Genomic DNA, 16,378 nt, shown 5'->3' with positions numbered 1-16,378 from the left:
TCCAGCTCTCTGCTGTGGCCTGGGAAGGCAGTGGAGGGGGGCCAAGTGCTTGGGCTCTGCACCAGCATGGGAGACCAGGAGGAAGCACCTGGCTCCTGGCTTTGGATTGGCACAACTCTGGCCGTAGTGGCCATTTGGGGGGTGAACCAACGGAAAAAGGAAGACCTTTCTCTCTGTCTCTCTGTCTCACTGTCTAACTCTGCCTGTCAAAAAAAATCAATAAACATAAATTATATTATTTAATTGAATGTGGCCATACTTGGCAAATGTACATAACAGAATGAACCAGTGCTTGCTTTATTTTTTAATGATAATTTGTCTATTTATTTTTACTTTTATAACATTTTCATTTTGTTTGAAAGAATTGAATCATCCTCCAAATGCCCACACAACAATGGCTATGCTAAGCCAAAATCAGAAGCCAGGCACTCCATCTGATTCTCCCGCATGGATCGCAGGGACCTGAGTACTTCAGCCATCATCTACAACCTTCCCAGGGTGTCCAGTAGCAGGAAACTAGATTGAAAATGGAGCTGGGGCTTTAACCAACACTCTGAACATCTGGACCAAATGTCCACCCCCCTGAACCAGTGTATTCTAAATGGGCAATGCATGGTGTTACAAAAAATACCTGGAAGATCATTCAAAGTGCAAGGTGAATCAGTTCATTCCAATGTAACTGATTATGGAAAGCTCATTGATAGGGTTTCAGATTTCATATTGCAGCTAACCTTAAAGAAACCATCATTTGTTAAATTTTAATATGGTATCAAAGAATATTCTCAATTATCTGAAAGGCTGTTGAAAAATTGCTCCCTTTCCCAACTGTAGGAAGTCAGATTTTCTTCAACTAGTACAACAATCTCAACAGATTGGATGCTGAAACAGGAGACTCCAGTTGTCTACTCTTAAGGAAATGAGTGATTCACAACCACATAAAACAGTACTAACCTTCTCCCTGTTGTGTGGGTGAAAAATATATTTTTCAGTAAAATATTTGTATTGGGGTGGACGTTTGACACAGTGGCTTAGATCACCATTTGGGATGCCCACCTCCCATATTGAGTGGAATGCCTGATTTGGGTCCTGGCTACTACAATGTTTTTTAAAAAGAATTTACTTATCTATTTGAAATACAGAGTTATGGAGAGACAGAGGCAAAGGCAGAGAAAGAGAGAGAGAGATCTTCCATCTGCTGGTTCACTCCCCAAATGGCCACACCAGCCGGAGCTGGGTGAATCTAAAGCCAGGAGCCAGGAGTTTCTTACAGGTCTCCCACACGGTGCAGGGGCTCAAACACTTGGGCTCCTCTATTGCCTTCCCAGGCCATAGCAGAGAGCTGGATTGGAAGTAGAGCAACTGAGACCCGTGTGTGAGTGTGTGTATGTGTGTTAGAGAGAGAAATAAAGAAAGAGAGAGAAAAATCTTTTGTTCGCTGATTCACTCCCCAGATGGCTACACAGCCAGGACTGGGCCAGGCCAAAGCCAAAAGCCTGGAACTGGAACTCCATCCAAGTCTCCCATATGGGTGGCAGGGTCTGAAGTACCCAGACCATCTTCCACTGCTTTTCCAGGTACATTTGCAGGAAGCTGGGTTGGAAGTAGAGCAGCCAGGACTCGAACCTGCACTCATATGGGATGCTAGTGTCACAGATGGCAGCTTAACCCACTGTACCACAATGCCAGCCCCTGGCTACTCTACTTCTGATCTAGCTTCCTGCTAATAGGCAACCTGGGAGGCAGCAGATGATGGCTCAACTACTTAAATCCTGCCACCTACATGGGAGACCCAGATGGAGCTCCTGGCTCCTGACTTTGGACTAGCCTAACCTTGCTGTTTGGGCATTTGCAGAGGGAACAAGCAGATATAAGATTCTCTTTCTCTCCCTCTCTCTCTGTCTCCCCCTCTGCCTTTCAAATACAGTAAAAATAAATAAATAAGATTTTTTAGAAACTTATATAAGTCATGGAATTATTTTTATATAAATTAATGAACTAATTATCTCTTTGTAGTCAAAGAGCGTGTAGGTAGGGGTCCTGAGACCAAAATGTTTGAGAACTTCTGTTGCTGTAGAGACTCTCTTCTACTTACTGGACAACCTTCTTCTCTCTGTGCCTTGGGTTTCTCAGGTGTAACATGTTCATACCTGCCATGATAGTAAGTGCTGTTTGGCATGGGCTATTATCCCTGTCATTATTATGTACTCACTATAGTCACTGTCATCATCGTCGCTATTGCTCGTGTTACCACTGGGAGACAGCTTATTAGGCATGAAGACCTAGATGTGGAGTCAGTAGAACGGGATTTTTTTCTCTCTCTCTCTCTCAAATGAAATTACAGTCTATCCCACACCCTAGTCTCCTTTCTCAAACCTTGTAGTCTAGGAAAAAAAGGATGAGAAATCTACAGCTGGAGCACATACTGTCAGAGATGCTGAAGCAAACGACTGAAGGAACTACAAACAGCAGGTGTAAATGTCAAGGCCACGTGGCCTGGTCTGGCATTCAAGTCCAGTGGGCACCTGCTGCCTGCCATCCGGTGGTTCTACAGCTGCCTCTATGATCTGCCACAGAAAGAGCAGACCCCTGTGGCCCAGATAATCCAAAGCCCAGGGAGGTGCAGTGCCTGCCTGATGCACACAGCTGCTTGGTGGAGACCTGGTGCTTGAGCCCACTCTGAGAATTTCTTCGGCAGTGTGTCCCTTGACTTGGATGCATACTGTAGAACCTGCTAGCTAGGGTTCCACCAAGCCTTGGATGTAGTGACCAGAGTGGGTCCCCTAGCACGGCCCCTGAGGTTGCTACGGAAGGATCCAGCTGCTTCTGGGAAAAGAATGGATCCGGGCCAGGGCCTTGTTAGCAACAAGAAAGATAGCAGTGATACAGACATGCGTTTTTATTTTATTTTATTCCCTTCCAGTTGCAGAATGCTTTTTTGTTGTTAGGCAAAATGCCGCCCCATTGCTTCTGGTCTTTGCCAAATCAAGGACGAAACCATTTGTTAGTTCTGCTGCTTACTAAATGAGCAGCTACAGATGGCAAACAAATTTGAACCTGCTTTTTATGTTAGTGAAAAGTTGAAACCAAATTCTCTGTTGGTGCCAAAGCTTCTTTATTCAGTAAACACCAAGATACATTTACATTTCCTTTGTTCTCTATGACAGCATTCTGATGTCAAGATGCCCTGCATTCTTCATTTTTCTTTTTAGATCCATGCTGTGCAGATATCAGAGAACACAGGTCAGAGGAGGCACCTGGTCTCCAGAGGGAAACGAACCCCAGCCAGAACCCATGGCCAGAGTTTAGTCCCATTAAGAAGAGAGTCCTGGTGGGAGGTAGGGGGACTACGTAGCCTCACGGGTACCTGTGTGTCCAGGACTCAGCCTGGTTTGGGATAGAAATTCCAACTCTATACCCAGCCCTTGGTGGGCTCCAAGACATCAAATCATCTGGTAGAATGGAAAGAGCTAGGTTTTGGAAACAGAGAGATGTGAATCGGGCCACATATCACTCACAAGGCCGTGGGCAAGTTCTGTAACCTCTCTGATCCTAGCTTTCCTCATTGCAAAACAGTCATAAAAGCTTCTTCCTTGCAAGGGTCCTTGTGTCAGTAAATACGAAAGTGAAGCCCTGGCCTATGATAAGATTTCAAAATAGTCTGTTAACCAGCTACTGGATTGGCTGGTTACCTCCACTGGACTTTGTTTAGGGGCTAGGCCGAGCCTAAGAATTAAAGGCCAATAGTGACGGAAGCTTCGGGAAATTTATACCGTGACCATTGGAGCAAATCCACCAGCCCTTGAGACACAATTTCCTTATCTACAAATGGGGATCTTGGTAATTAATGTGCCTTTCCCACTTTGCTGGATTGTTGGGGATGACAGGGTCAGAAGCCACGAAAACATTGTGTAGCCTGAAAAGCATTGTACTGAAGTTATTATAAATGTAATAGTGGCAACATAAATTAGCATTTGTGAGTGCTTGCTTTTTATCAAACATTGATGTAAGGCTTCACTGGTGTCACCTGGTTTAACTAATTGAATAATTAATTTGAAAGAGTGAAAGAGGGACAGACAGACAACCATTAGTTCACTCCCCAAATGCCTTCAATAGCCAAAGCCTGGCTGGGGCTGAAGTCAGGAGCTGGGAATGCAACCCAGGACTCCTACTCTGGGTACCAGGAACCTAATAACTTGAGCCATCACTGCTGTCTCCAAGAGTCTACACTGGCAGGAAGCTGGAGTCCAGAGCCAGAGCCAGGAATAGATACCCAGATGTGGAATGTGGTAACTGCTAAGCTAAACATCCACTCCACTTGATTTCATTTTAATCTTCCTCTAACAGTTTTGCCATGTGGAACCCTGTTTAATATTCCTATTTTTCATTGATTAAACTGAAGTACAGAAAGGTTAAATGACCTGTTGTAGGTCAGACAGATAGGCAGGGGCAGGGGTGGGGTGAGAACAGAGGTGAATTCAAACTCAGCATTCCAGTTGCAGAACCTACTCAGCGCAGTGTTATATGATTGCTATTCCTATATTTCCATCTATAGAGGGGACATAGTTACGCATTCTCAAGGCATGAGATGTGGCTGTGCAGCAATGATGGTGGCTCCGTAAATTCATCTGTTAATTAATCTCCCTGCTTTCTGGGCATACCACAGACATCTTAGGAACACATGTGCTCGCATTCATGAGCACACACATTCACAGATCAAGCATAGATGAATGTAGATTATAGTAACATGCTCAAAGATAGAAACCAGAACAGAAATGTAAGGAAGCAAGGCATTTGCAGGATCACTATGGGTTCATGATTCTGTTGTGAAGGATAATTATTCACTGACTTAAGTGAGATGAAGAGTGGCATTATGGTAACAAAGTGAGTGATGGTCATCCTGACGCTCTTTTCTATTGTAAACACATAATAAATGCCATTCACACATGTGACATCCTCCTGTGGCTTCCCAGACTCTAACAATACCCTTTCCAATTTTTTGTGGGAAATGAAAGCAAATAATAAATCATTTATTTTTAACATTTATGAACTCATTTTACAGACATTTGGCTAGTTAAATTTCCTGGTTAAGTAGCTCAGAAAAGGGCTCTTTTTAAACTATGGTTCCATTAAACTCAACAAATTTACTGTATTCTACCTATGCTGCCCAGTACAGGAGCTGCTAGCCACATGTGGCTATTTAAATATCCAGTTCCTTATTCGCTCTAGCCCTATTTCTCAAAAAGCCATGTGTGGCTAGTGGCTACCAATCAGACAATGCAGATTTTAGAATATTTCTATCATTGAGGAAAGATCCATGGGACAATAGTACACCCTGATAATGCAGTCAGTGAAGACCCAGACCTTCCGAGGCCCGATGTTCTAGGGCTTGTAGCCGTGCAGTAATGACAGCAGCTAAGCCAGCCATCCTAAGCATAGGGCTAGAGAAGGTGGAGGACAGTAAGAGGGTATGATGGGTAGCTACCCAAGGATAGGTTGTCAGGGAAATGAAAACTAAAGAAAACTCCATATGTATGAACAACAGAGCATTTTTTAAAATATTAAACTTCATTTTCTTAAAATAAAATAAATCCTATTCTCTGCAACTGGATTCCACAGCTAATACTAATATGATGCTTAAATATTATCAAATAAGCTCAAATAAAACTCTACTGCAATAAACCTCAAAAGAGGCTAAATGCAAAGTGTGCATACAATGTGATTTCATTTATAAGAGATTCTGGAACAGGTAAAATTAATCTGTGATGATAGAAATCAGAACAGTAGTTGCCTGTGGGTGGGGTGGAATGGAGTGGTTGGCAGCAGGAATTAGCTACAAAGGATTTGGGGGGTACTTCCTGGGGTGTTGGTGATGTTCTATCCGGACAGGGCAATGGTTTCATGGGTATATGCATTTGTCAGTCCTCATGGAACTGCAGAATTAGAATGTGTACTTTGCACAGAATGTAACTCACATTTCAAAATCTGAGTATAATTGAGCTGAAGCTCTGTATACAGCGGAAAGAACTGTATGGAACATTGTGGAAATGTCTGTTGCCCTGACACTTCATCCACCAGGGATCTGGTCTTTGCGACCCTTCTGTCTTCACTAATGGAAAGGTGTCTGGCATTCTTCCTCCTCTTGTGCCATGTGCTTGTAAATGTGTTGCTCCTGCCTTTTCTAGTTTTGATATTTTCTCTGTTATCAAGAGAGGAAAGGATGTTTGCCAGAGGGGTGTTATTTTGGGGTAGAGAGATTGAGGTGAATTTTGCTTTTCTTTTCTTTTCCTCTCTTCTCTGTACTGTTGGAAATTGAAGCAGGGAGTGTGTATTGTGTTCAGGATTTGAAGCACAGAAGCCCATTTTGTCTTAATATAAGAAATACATTTACCCACGGGTGTCATGAAGTCATTTGAAGACTTCGAATTTTATCCTCTGAAGAGTAACCAATTTCCTTGCAAGCACCAGGCTCTGTGAGTGATTGTTCAGTAGTTGTGGATTCTTGGAAAATGTGATCACTTCATTCCTTGTCCACCTCCATTGGCCTCTCCTGTTGAGTGTCTCTGTGACCCAGCGATACGAGCGGAGTGCTCCCAACTCTGCTCCTCTCACCTGCCTGTGTCTCCTCTGTGCTCACAGATTCTTACCTGACGCTGGATGAACCAATGAATAACATCACCACATCCCTGGGGCAGACCGCAGAGCTGCACTGCAAAGTCTCTGGGAACCCACCTCCCACCATCCGCTGGTTCAAAAACGATGCACCAGTAGTCCAGGAGCCCCGAAGACTCTCCTTTCGAGCAACCAACTATGGCTCTAGGCTGAGGATTAGAAACCTCGACACCACGGACACGGGCTACTTCCAGTGTGTGGCAACAAATGGCAAGAAAGTGGTTTCTACCACTGGCGTCTTGTTTGTCAAGTTTGGTAAGTACCTCCTACTGGGGCTGGCTTTGGACCTACCTGAGCCCCGTGCAGTGGGGTGGCAAAGGTTCATGGGGGCAAGGAAGGAGGGAATGAGCACTTATCAAAACGTACTGGGTACCCACAACCCTAAAGCTGATACAATTATACTTCTTTTTCAAGTAGGTAAACCAAGGCTTGGATAGTTAGTTGCTGTGTTCAGGGTTGCCCAGCTAGTAATAGGATTGGAGGAGCCCAGAGCTGTTTGACCCTGCATCCCCTACTCCAAACCATCACCCTATTGAGTTCTTCTGAACCAGGATGCTCTTTGTCCAGAGAATGTGGGACCACTTGGCACAAGCATGCCTCGTGTCCATCCACTCACATGTGTTCAAACTCCTGGCATAGTGTGAGGATGCATGTTCCATTGAGCCCATTTTCAGCACTTGTCTCAGCATTCCTCAGTCCCTGAACTGTGGGATCTAGACACAGTCTCAGTGGTCTACTTTCTTCATAGAAGTGGTTGGGGGGAACTGGAACAAAACACTAAATCCCAGAAAAATAAATATCCCCTCTGGGTGGTTGAGAACTTTGATCTGTAATGGTTCAACTGTACCCGCACTCACCCTCCTCAAGCCCAGACTGACTGCTTCCTTTGTTTGTCTTTCATTTCTGCAGGCCCCCCTCCCACTGCAAGTCCAGGATCCTCGTAAGTACTTTGTGTCTCCTTTCTTGCCATTTCTAAGCCTTTCTCCCTAGGTTTCTGGGACAAAGGCAGTGTTGTCTCCTGCTTGGACCAAACACTGTGTTTCCAGATGTCATTCCACGTGGCCCTGGCCTCGTTTCGTTTTGCTTGTCCTCTGACATAAAGATTCACAGAGACCAGCATTGGCAGTAATCTCAGTGATCAAAGTGAAGCGCTTCATAAATTTCCTCTTTTTAAAAAGAATCTAACATTCAGTGACAACAATAGCTTTGGTGAAATCCAACCACAACAACAGAGATCGAGTGCAGCTCTAGGAACTTTAAGCAGAAAGGTCACTGTTCTACCGTTGTGCAAGCATGTCAGGTGCTTTACTTACTGAACAGGGCAAGAGTAAGGTGATCACTGCACTTTCTATTCCCTTTAATGAAGTTGGAGACAGAAGTTCTAACACACAGAGGGGGAAAGTCCCGTGCTTGGTTGAGAAGTACATAGACATTTGATTCATTTTTAGTCCCTTGCTAATGGAGTCTAAAGATCCCATTTCTTTAGCTGGTACGGTTACTGGTGCATTTGTCTTTTATTCTGGCGAAGGGATTCTCATCTTTCACTGTAAGAGTACCCAGTTGGAGCATTTTCTCTTTATATATACTTTTATTTGGGAGGAAAGACCCATTTATTAAAACCCTTGCTCTGCATGAAAATATCCTCCATATTTTGTAGGCTGATGAAGTACATTTTGCTAGGCTCTGCCATGACTGCTGTGGCCCAGACTATACCCATGACAAATAGAACACCCATTTAATTTGCTCAAATCCCCTCTGTGCCACTTAATTACAGTGTGGGGTATTTTAATACATTTTTGTGTGCCCTGAGGCCCAGGGGCCCACAATCCCATTAATAAAATAGGTAATGGGTAAAAATAAACATTGGCCTTCAGCCACACTGTTCTGCTATTTCATCAGCCTGTTAAAGGCAACTGTAAAAGAGTCCTTAAAATCACCCAAGTGCTAATTGCATTCTCCTTGCTCAGGTAGAAAATGTTGATTGATCTTACACAGATCAGAAGTTGGTCTCTCTGCCTTGCATTTCTTGAAGCTAATCTTTTTTTTTTAATGGTCTCACAGTTGGTTATATGTGGAAACCTTTTGAAGTCTTACTTAAACAAAGATTAAAACTTGTGTTACTTGTTGTAAAAATGCATTCCACCCTGATGCCTATTTGTTCCTGTTAATCTATGATTCAGATGTAGTTGATAATCTATATCCCAGATTGATTAATGTGGTTCACAAATCTGCCTTTAGTGTAAAGTACTGGGTTGACTTTCTGTCAGTTGTATTTACCTCAAAGAGTTACATTTCTATTATCAAAATTACTTTTAAGCACTTATATGTCTTTTTTTAGTGGATAACGATAAAAAGTTTATTTCATAAGACAGCCATATTAGAGCATGTATAGGATGCATAGCACAAAATACAATAAAAAGGTTAAGTTCTAAGTCTAGAATAATATACAGTTGTCCTTTGGTGTCCAAAAGTGATTGCTTCCAGAACTCACTGAGGATGCCAGAAATCTTTGAATGCTCAAGTCCTTTATAAAAAATGGCATAGCATTTGCATAAAATATATGCACATCCTTCTGTATACTTAAAATCATCTCTAGATTACTTATAGACCAAATACAATGTAGATGCAATGTAAATAGTTATTCTACTATTCTGTTTAGGGAATAATGCATGCTCTTACTTCAATATTTCTTTGCTGACATCTTTCTAATGGATCCAGTTTAAATCTCTCCTAGTTTTCAATTTTACACAAAGATAACATGCCATTTTTGCAAACTGACATCTTTGGAGAGGGTATTGAAGGTCCTTAATGATGCTCAACCACAGCTCAAAATATCCGTTGGTGTGAGGCCCTTGTTTCTTGTTGTATCTCTGATTATCCTTCATGTTGGATTCTTGTTTGTTGGTTTGTTTGCTGTTTTAAAGGTTTATTTTCATCTACTTGAAAGAGCAAGATGGATTGGAAGAGGGAGGTGGGGAGAGATTGAGAGAGAGATATCTGCCATCCACTGGTTCACTCCCCAAATGCCCACAACAGCCAGTGCTGGGCCAGACCAAAGCCAGGAACCTTGAACACCATCCAGGCCTCCCACATGGATGGTGGGGTCCCAGGCACTTGAGCCATTACTTGCTGCTTCCCAGGTGCTTTAGCAGGAAGCTGGATTGGAAGCAGAGTATCCAGGACTCCAATATGAGATGGAGGCTTCCCAAGTGGAGGCTGAACCTGCTGCACCACAACACCTGCCTCGTGATGTTGCTGAGTAGAGGCATGAGATACAGAGTTGCAGTGTTGGTATGGAAGGAATTACAATAAAATCCACTCCAAGTTGCACATCCTACAGGGCCTTCTGCAGTTCATTCTCCATGCACTTTCTGGCATTCTTCATTGGCATTTTGGTACCTTTTTTATCTTTCTCTTAGAACTGAGTGATTTGACTTTTTTTTTTTCATGTGACCCAAGTGCTTGGGCCCCTGCAGCCACATGGGACACCCAGAAGAAACTTCCGGAGCCTGGCTCCTGACTTTAGATTGGCTCAGCTCCAGGCATTGCAGCCATTTGGGGAGTGAACCAGCAGATGGAAGATCTTTTTCTCTGTCTCTCCCTCTCTCTGTCTGTAACTCTACCTCTCAAATAAATAAATAAAATCTTTATAAATGGGGGATGGGCAACGGGAATATCATAACATTGAGGAACCTTCTAAAGGACTGTTGTCAAATTGTACACTGCTTTTTCTGAAAAAGGGATGTTTACCTGAAAGTGACACAGTCAAGATTACTGAAAAGGAAATAAAAAGAACCTTATGACATGATCCTGACATTCAGAAATTTGTTTTGAACAATTATTTGTTTAATTGAAAGGCAGAGAGAGAGAGAGAGAGAGAGAGAATGAATCTTCTATCTACTGGTTCACTCTCCAAATGGCCTCGATGGCTGGGGCTGGGCCAGACCGAAGCCAGGAGCCAGGAATGTCATCGTGGTCTCCCACGTGGGTGCAGGGCCCCAAGCACTTGGGCGATCTTCTACTGCTTTCCCAGGCACATTAGCAGAAAAGTGGATTGGAAATAGAGCCAGGACTTGAACCAATACCCTTAAGGGATGCCGTAACCACAGGTGGCTTAACCTTCTACACCAGAGTGCCAGCCCCGAGATTCAGAATATATAACAGTGAAAACTGTTCAGTGTATTAGAGTTGGCGTGGGCTGAGAGGCCCTCAGCACTATGCCCCAGGGAGGCACTTGTTGCGCCCCCTTGAGACTGCATCTGTTTTCATGTGAAGATTTCAAGATAATGTGCTAGTTTGTACCAGGAGCAGGTTTACGATTCTAGTTTGGCTTCTGTTCATAGTTTCAGGCTTTATTTCTTCTGTTTTGCTGGTTCCTGGCCCACTTCTAACAAATTAGAAAGCTAGAGGCATGAGAGTAAGCAGAGGCCCACATACCATATGTCCAAATATTTGAAAGTTATAAATCAAGTAATCAAAACTATTAAGTGAAATATGTTCTATCCTTCCACATTGACAGATACACCTTTATAACGACAAAAATAAAAAATACATGTCAAGTCTGTGGTTTTTCTACAACTGAAAACTGGGAACTATCAAAATGGTCTACTTCAATCATTAGTGTGTGTGTCTGGGTGTTTTGCTTATGGGCCAGAAATGTTATATAGTTCATAGATTCTTGTATATTAGATCTATAAATTTTTTCCTCCATTTCAGCAGAGTGACTACTTGTGTTGTTTTATCCACAACTTTGTTTAGTGCATGTTCTATTAATAATGCCAAATTATACAACCTTCTCTCAATCACTGTAATTCTTGCTTTTAAAACTAATTTGAGGACCAGTGCTGTGGCACAGCAGGTAAAGCTGCTGCCTGTGGTGCCGGCATTCCATATGGGCACTGGTTCGAGTCTCGCCTTCTCTAATTCTGATCCAGCTCTCTGCTATGGCCTGGGAAATCAGTGAGAGATGGCCCAAGTCCTTGGGCCCCTGCACTCACATGGGAGACTCGGAAGAAGTTCCTGGCTCCTGGCTTCAGATCAGTGCAGCTCTGGCGGTTGCAGCCATCTGGGAGAGTGAACCATTGGATGAAAGACCTCTCTCTCTCTCTCTCTCTGCCTCTGTCCATCTGTGACTCTGCCTTTCAAATAAATAAATAAATCTTAGGAAAAAAAAGCTAATTTTGGGGCTGGTGCTGTGGCATAGTGGGTAAAGTCACCACATGCTGTGCCAGCATCCCATGTACACCCCAGTTTGAGTCCCACCTGCTCCACTTCTGACCCAGCTCTCTGCTATGGCCTGGGAAAACAGTGGGAGATGGCCCAAGTCCTTGGGCCCCTGCACCCACATGGGAGACCTGGAAGAAGCTCCTGGCTCCTGGCTTCAGATCAGTGCAGCTCTAACCATTGCAGCCATCTGGGAAGTGAACCAGCAATTGGAAGACCCATCCCTCCCTCCCTCCTTCTCTGCCTCTACCCCTCTGCGACTCTGCCTTTAAAATAAATAAATAAATCTTAGAAAAAAAACTAATTTGGGGGCCGGTGCTGTGGCATAATGGGTGAAGCCACCACATCCAGTATCAACATCCCATGTGAGCCCGGTTTGAATCCCGGCTGCCCTACTTCCGATCCAGCTATCTGTTATGGCATGGGAAAGCAGTGGAAGATGGCCCAAGTCCTTGGGCCTCTGCACACACATGGGAGACCTGGAAGAAGCTCCTGGCTCCTGGTTTCAGATTGGCAGAGCTCCAACCATTGCAGCCAACTGGGGAGTGGACCAGCAGATGGAAGATCTCTCTCTCTCTCTCCCTCTCCCTCTCCCTCTCCCTCTCCTTCTCCCTCTCCCTCTCCCTCTCCCTCTCCTTCTCTCTCTGTGTAACTCTGACTTTCAAATAAATAAATAAATCTTTTAAAAAACCTAATTTGGAGAAACTTCCTCCCCTAAGCCAGTAGCAACTATAGCTAGCAATAAAATTTCTGAAGTAACACTTAAATTTGGAAATCAACTTAGAATCTGATATGTCAAGTTCCAACATAAAGATAGAATAATTTACACAATATAATTTTATGATAAGAATCAGTATTATGCTTTACTCATGTTCCTCGGTATGTGTAATATTGAGTAATATGAAGTGTTTACAGTATAAATCTTCTAGGATTACTTTGACAAAGTGCTGTAAACTGCCTGACTAAAATAACAGCAATCGAGCATCTCACAGCTAGAAAGCCAGCAAGGTGCTAACTGGATCGGCATCTTACAAAAGTTGTGCAAAAGGACTTCTTGCATTGCCAACATGTTTTGGGCATTCATTGGCTTGTAGATGTATCACTTGATCTCTTGATGTTCACATGGCATTCTCCCTGTACACATTTTTATTAAAAAAAAAAAAAACACCCACATGACCTCATTTGAACTTGATTACCTCTGTAAGGACTCTATTTTCAAATAAGGTCCCTTCTGAAATTTGGTCCCACATGAATTTGAGGGGGATATTATTTAACTCATAATCTTAATATTGCATGATGTGTCTCAGCCATGTGAAACTCGTCTAACTGGTAAGAACTTTTAGAAGCACTGATTGGAAATAAGTGAAAACCAGAAAATGGGTGCTTGATGATGTTGGGATGATGGTTATTGTGCGAAACTCTTGCATTGCAACTGGGAGGAGGAATGTAACAGGTTCATAGCTGTGTCTGTCCTCAGGCTGAAGTGCTGCTGCCACTGCTGTGCTCCTGCATTCCAGACAGGGCCACAGCACACAAAGCCTTCATGGTGTACCATGTGGTCAACTTGCATCCTACAAACAGAGGGCAAGAGAAGCAGAGAGGTGTTCCCTGTCCCAGAGCAGCTTTAGTTCCAGGAGCAGGTGGTTAAGATTTGGATTATGTTGTGCCAGCTCTGAGTTTCATATCCCAAGAGACAGAAGGGCCTGTGTGTACTCTTTTCTCTTGTTAAATTTCGTTTCTGTGGCTTTTTTGTATTTGGGCCCAAGGAGGAACGTTTGTTCTTTTGTGGATTTTTTTGTTTGCTTGTTTTTAATTAATTTATTTGAAAAACAGAGTTATAGACCAAGAGGAAGAGAAAGAGAGAGAGAGAGAGAGAGAGAGAGATGTATCTTCCATCTTCTGGCTTACTGCCCTAATGGTCACAATGGCCAAGTTGAGCCTGGAACTCCATCTGGGTCTCCCACATGGGTGGCAGGTGCCCAAGTACTTTGGCCATCTTCAACTACCTTTCCAGGCACGTTACCAAGGAGCTGGATCAGAAGCAGCCAGGCTGTGAACAGGTACTGATGTGGACTGCTGGTGTTACAGGCAGCAACTTAAACCACTGGACCACAATGCCAGCCTCCCACACACACTTTTTATTAATGGCAGTTTTACTTAGATGTACAACTCAGTGTTTTAATATTTTAATTGTAATATTTTAATATTTAAAAGTTTTAGTATTTTAATTTTAATTAATTTATTTGAAAGGCAGAGTTACAGAGAGGCAAAGAGAGAGAGAGAGATCTTCCATGTGCTGGTTCACTCCCCAAATGGCAACAACGGCCGGAGCGGGGCCAATCAGAAGCCAGGAGCCAGGAGCTTCCTCTGGGTCTTTCACATGGATGCAAGGGCCCAAGAACTTGGGTCATCTCCTGCTTTCCCAGACCATAGCAGAGAGCTGGATCAGAAGTGGAAGAGTTGGGACTCAACTGGCGCCTATATGGAATGCTGGCCCTTTGGGCAGTGGCTTTACCTGCTATGCCACAGTGCTGGCCCTAGTGTTGTTTTTTTTTTAAAGATTTTTTTTTTTTTAATTTGAAAGTCAGAGTTATACAAAGAGAGTGAGGAGTGGGGAGAGAGAGGGAGAGAGAGATCAAGAGAGAGCTCTTCCATCTACTGGTTCACTCCCCAGATGGCCACAACCACTGAGACTGAGCCAGGCAGAAGCTAGGAGCCAGGAGCTTCTTCTGGGTCTCCCACATGGGTGGAAGAAGTCCAAATTACTTGGGCCATCTTTCACTGCTTTCCCAGGCACATTACAGGGAGCTCGATCAGAAGTGGAACAACCAGGACATGAACTAGTGCCCATATGGGATGCCAGTGTGGCAGGCGGTGGCTTAAGCTGCTACACCACAGTGCTGGCCCCAACTCAGTTGGTTTTACTAATTTCCCAGAGTTGTATAGTCCTCACTACTATCTTCTTTTTGCACTTATTCATCATCTCAGAAAGAAAGTCCTCCCAGCCTGTGTAACCTCCAACTGACCTTCTGTCTCTGTGAATTTGCCTATACTAGACAATCCATGCAACTAGAATCCCACCACGCTTGTCTTTTTTGTTACTGGCTTCTTTCACTAACATAATTGTTCTGGGATCTGTCCACATTATAGCATCTATCAGTTGCTCCTTGCTATGGCTGCATGATACTCCACTACGTGGCTATACCACATTCTTTTTATCCATCTATGTGTTAATGGGCATTTAGATTGCTTCTGTATTTTGCCTATACTGCACAATGCTGCAATGTGTGTGTTTTCATGGGGTAAGAGTTTTCTGTCTCCAGGTTTTATACCTAGGAGTAGAACTGGCTTATGGGAATTCCTTATTTAACTTTTTGAGGACCTGGACCTTTTATATTTGCAGAAGTAACATGTAGTATTCCAGGTTCACCACATTCTCCCCAGTACTTATTTCTCTTTAAAGATGTTTATTTAATTATGTATTTATTAGTTTGTTTATTATGGCCATCTTAGATGGTATAACATAGGAGGCCGACATATGTCACACAGCGTAAGCCACCACCTGCCTCCCATTATGAGCACTGCTTTGAGTCTGGGCTGCTCCACTTCTGATGCAGCTCCCTGCTGATAGGCCTGGGAAGGTAGCAGAGGATGGCCCAAGTCCTTGGGGTGCTGCCACCCATGTGGGAGACCAGGATGGAGTTCCTGTCTCCTGGCTTTGGTCTGGCCCTGCCCTAACCATTACAGTCATTTGGAGAGTGAACCTGTGGATGGAAAATCTCTGTCTGTATCTAACTCTTCATTTCAAATAAATAAAATAAATCTGAAAAAAAAAAAAGATGGCATAACATGATATCTTATTATGGTTTTAATTTGCATTTTCTTTTTTAACAATTAAAATGTGTAATGTTTATTCATTTTTACTTATTTGAAAGGCAGAGCAAGAGAGAGACAGAGGGAGATCTTCCATCTACTGGATTACTCTCCAAATGCACACAACAGCCAAGGCTGGGTCAGGCTGAAGCCAGGAGCCCAAAGTCCCATATGGTTGTCCTATGTGGGTGGTAAGGACTTAAGTACATGAGCCACCACCTGCTGCCACCTACAGTGAGCATTAACAGGAAGCTGGATTGGAAGCAGAAGCAGAGGTAGGACTTGATCCTAGGCACTCATATGGGAAGCAGGCATCTGAAGTGATAGCTTAACCCCCTTCGCCACAATGCCTGCTCCTGCATTTTCTTAAAGACTAAATGATGTTGAGTGTCTTTTCATGAGCTTATTGGCTGGTTGTATGCCTTCCTTGGAGAAACGTATGATCAGATTCTTTACCTGTTTTTAAATTGAGTTGTCTTTTTATTCTTGAGTTGTAAGGGTTCTCTATATATTTTGCATATGTACAATTATCAGATAGATGTTCTGCAAATATTTCCTCATTCTATGGATTGTCTTCATTTCCTTGGTGGTATTCTATTAAATAAAGTCTTTC

At 43.3% G+C, this 16,378-nt stretch overlaps 1 protein-coding gene across 3 annotated transcripts in view; it reads left to right on the top strand.

Annotated features, from left to right (window-relative positions):
• ROR1 (ROR family WNT receptor 1) overlaps positions 1-16,378 on the top strand; it is a 420,372-nt gene that overhangs the window by 275,569 nt on the left and 128,425 nt on the right. For all 3 annotated transcript variants that reach the window (XM_008265125.5, XM_089300521.1, XM_089300522.1), the window contains exons 3-4: positions 6,637-6,924; positions 7,579-7,609. In XM_008265125.5, coding sequence (XP_008263347.3) covers positions 6,637-6,924; positions 7,579-7,609 — 319 coding nt within the window. The remainder of the gene's footprint in view (positions 1-6,636; positions 6,925-7,578; positions 7,610-16,378) is intronic.

The sequence above is a fragment of the Oryctolagus cuniculus genome, chromosome 7 (assembly GCF_051225735.1).
Source record: "Oryctolagus cuniculus isolate XC-2025 breed Fujian yellow rabbit chromosome 7, ASM5122573v1, whole genome shotgun sequence".
In the NCBI taxonomy this organism is placed as follows: Eukaryota; Metazoa; Chordata; class Mammalia; order Lagomorpha; family Leporidae; genus Oryctolagus; species Oryctolagus cuniculus.
The sequence above is the reverse complement of the archived record's forward strand: the minus strand, read 5'-3'. Positions and strand labels throughout refer to the sequence as shown.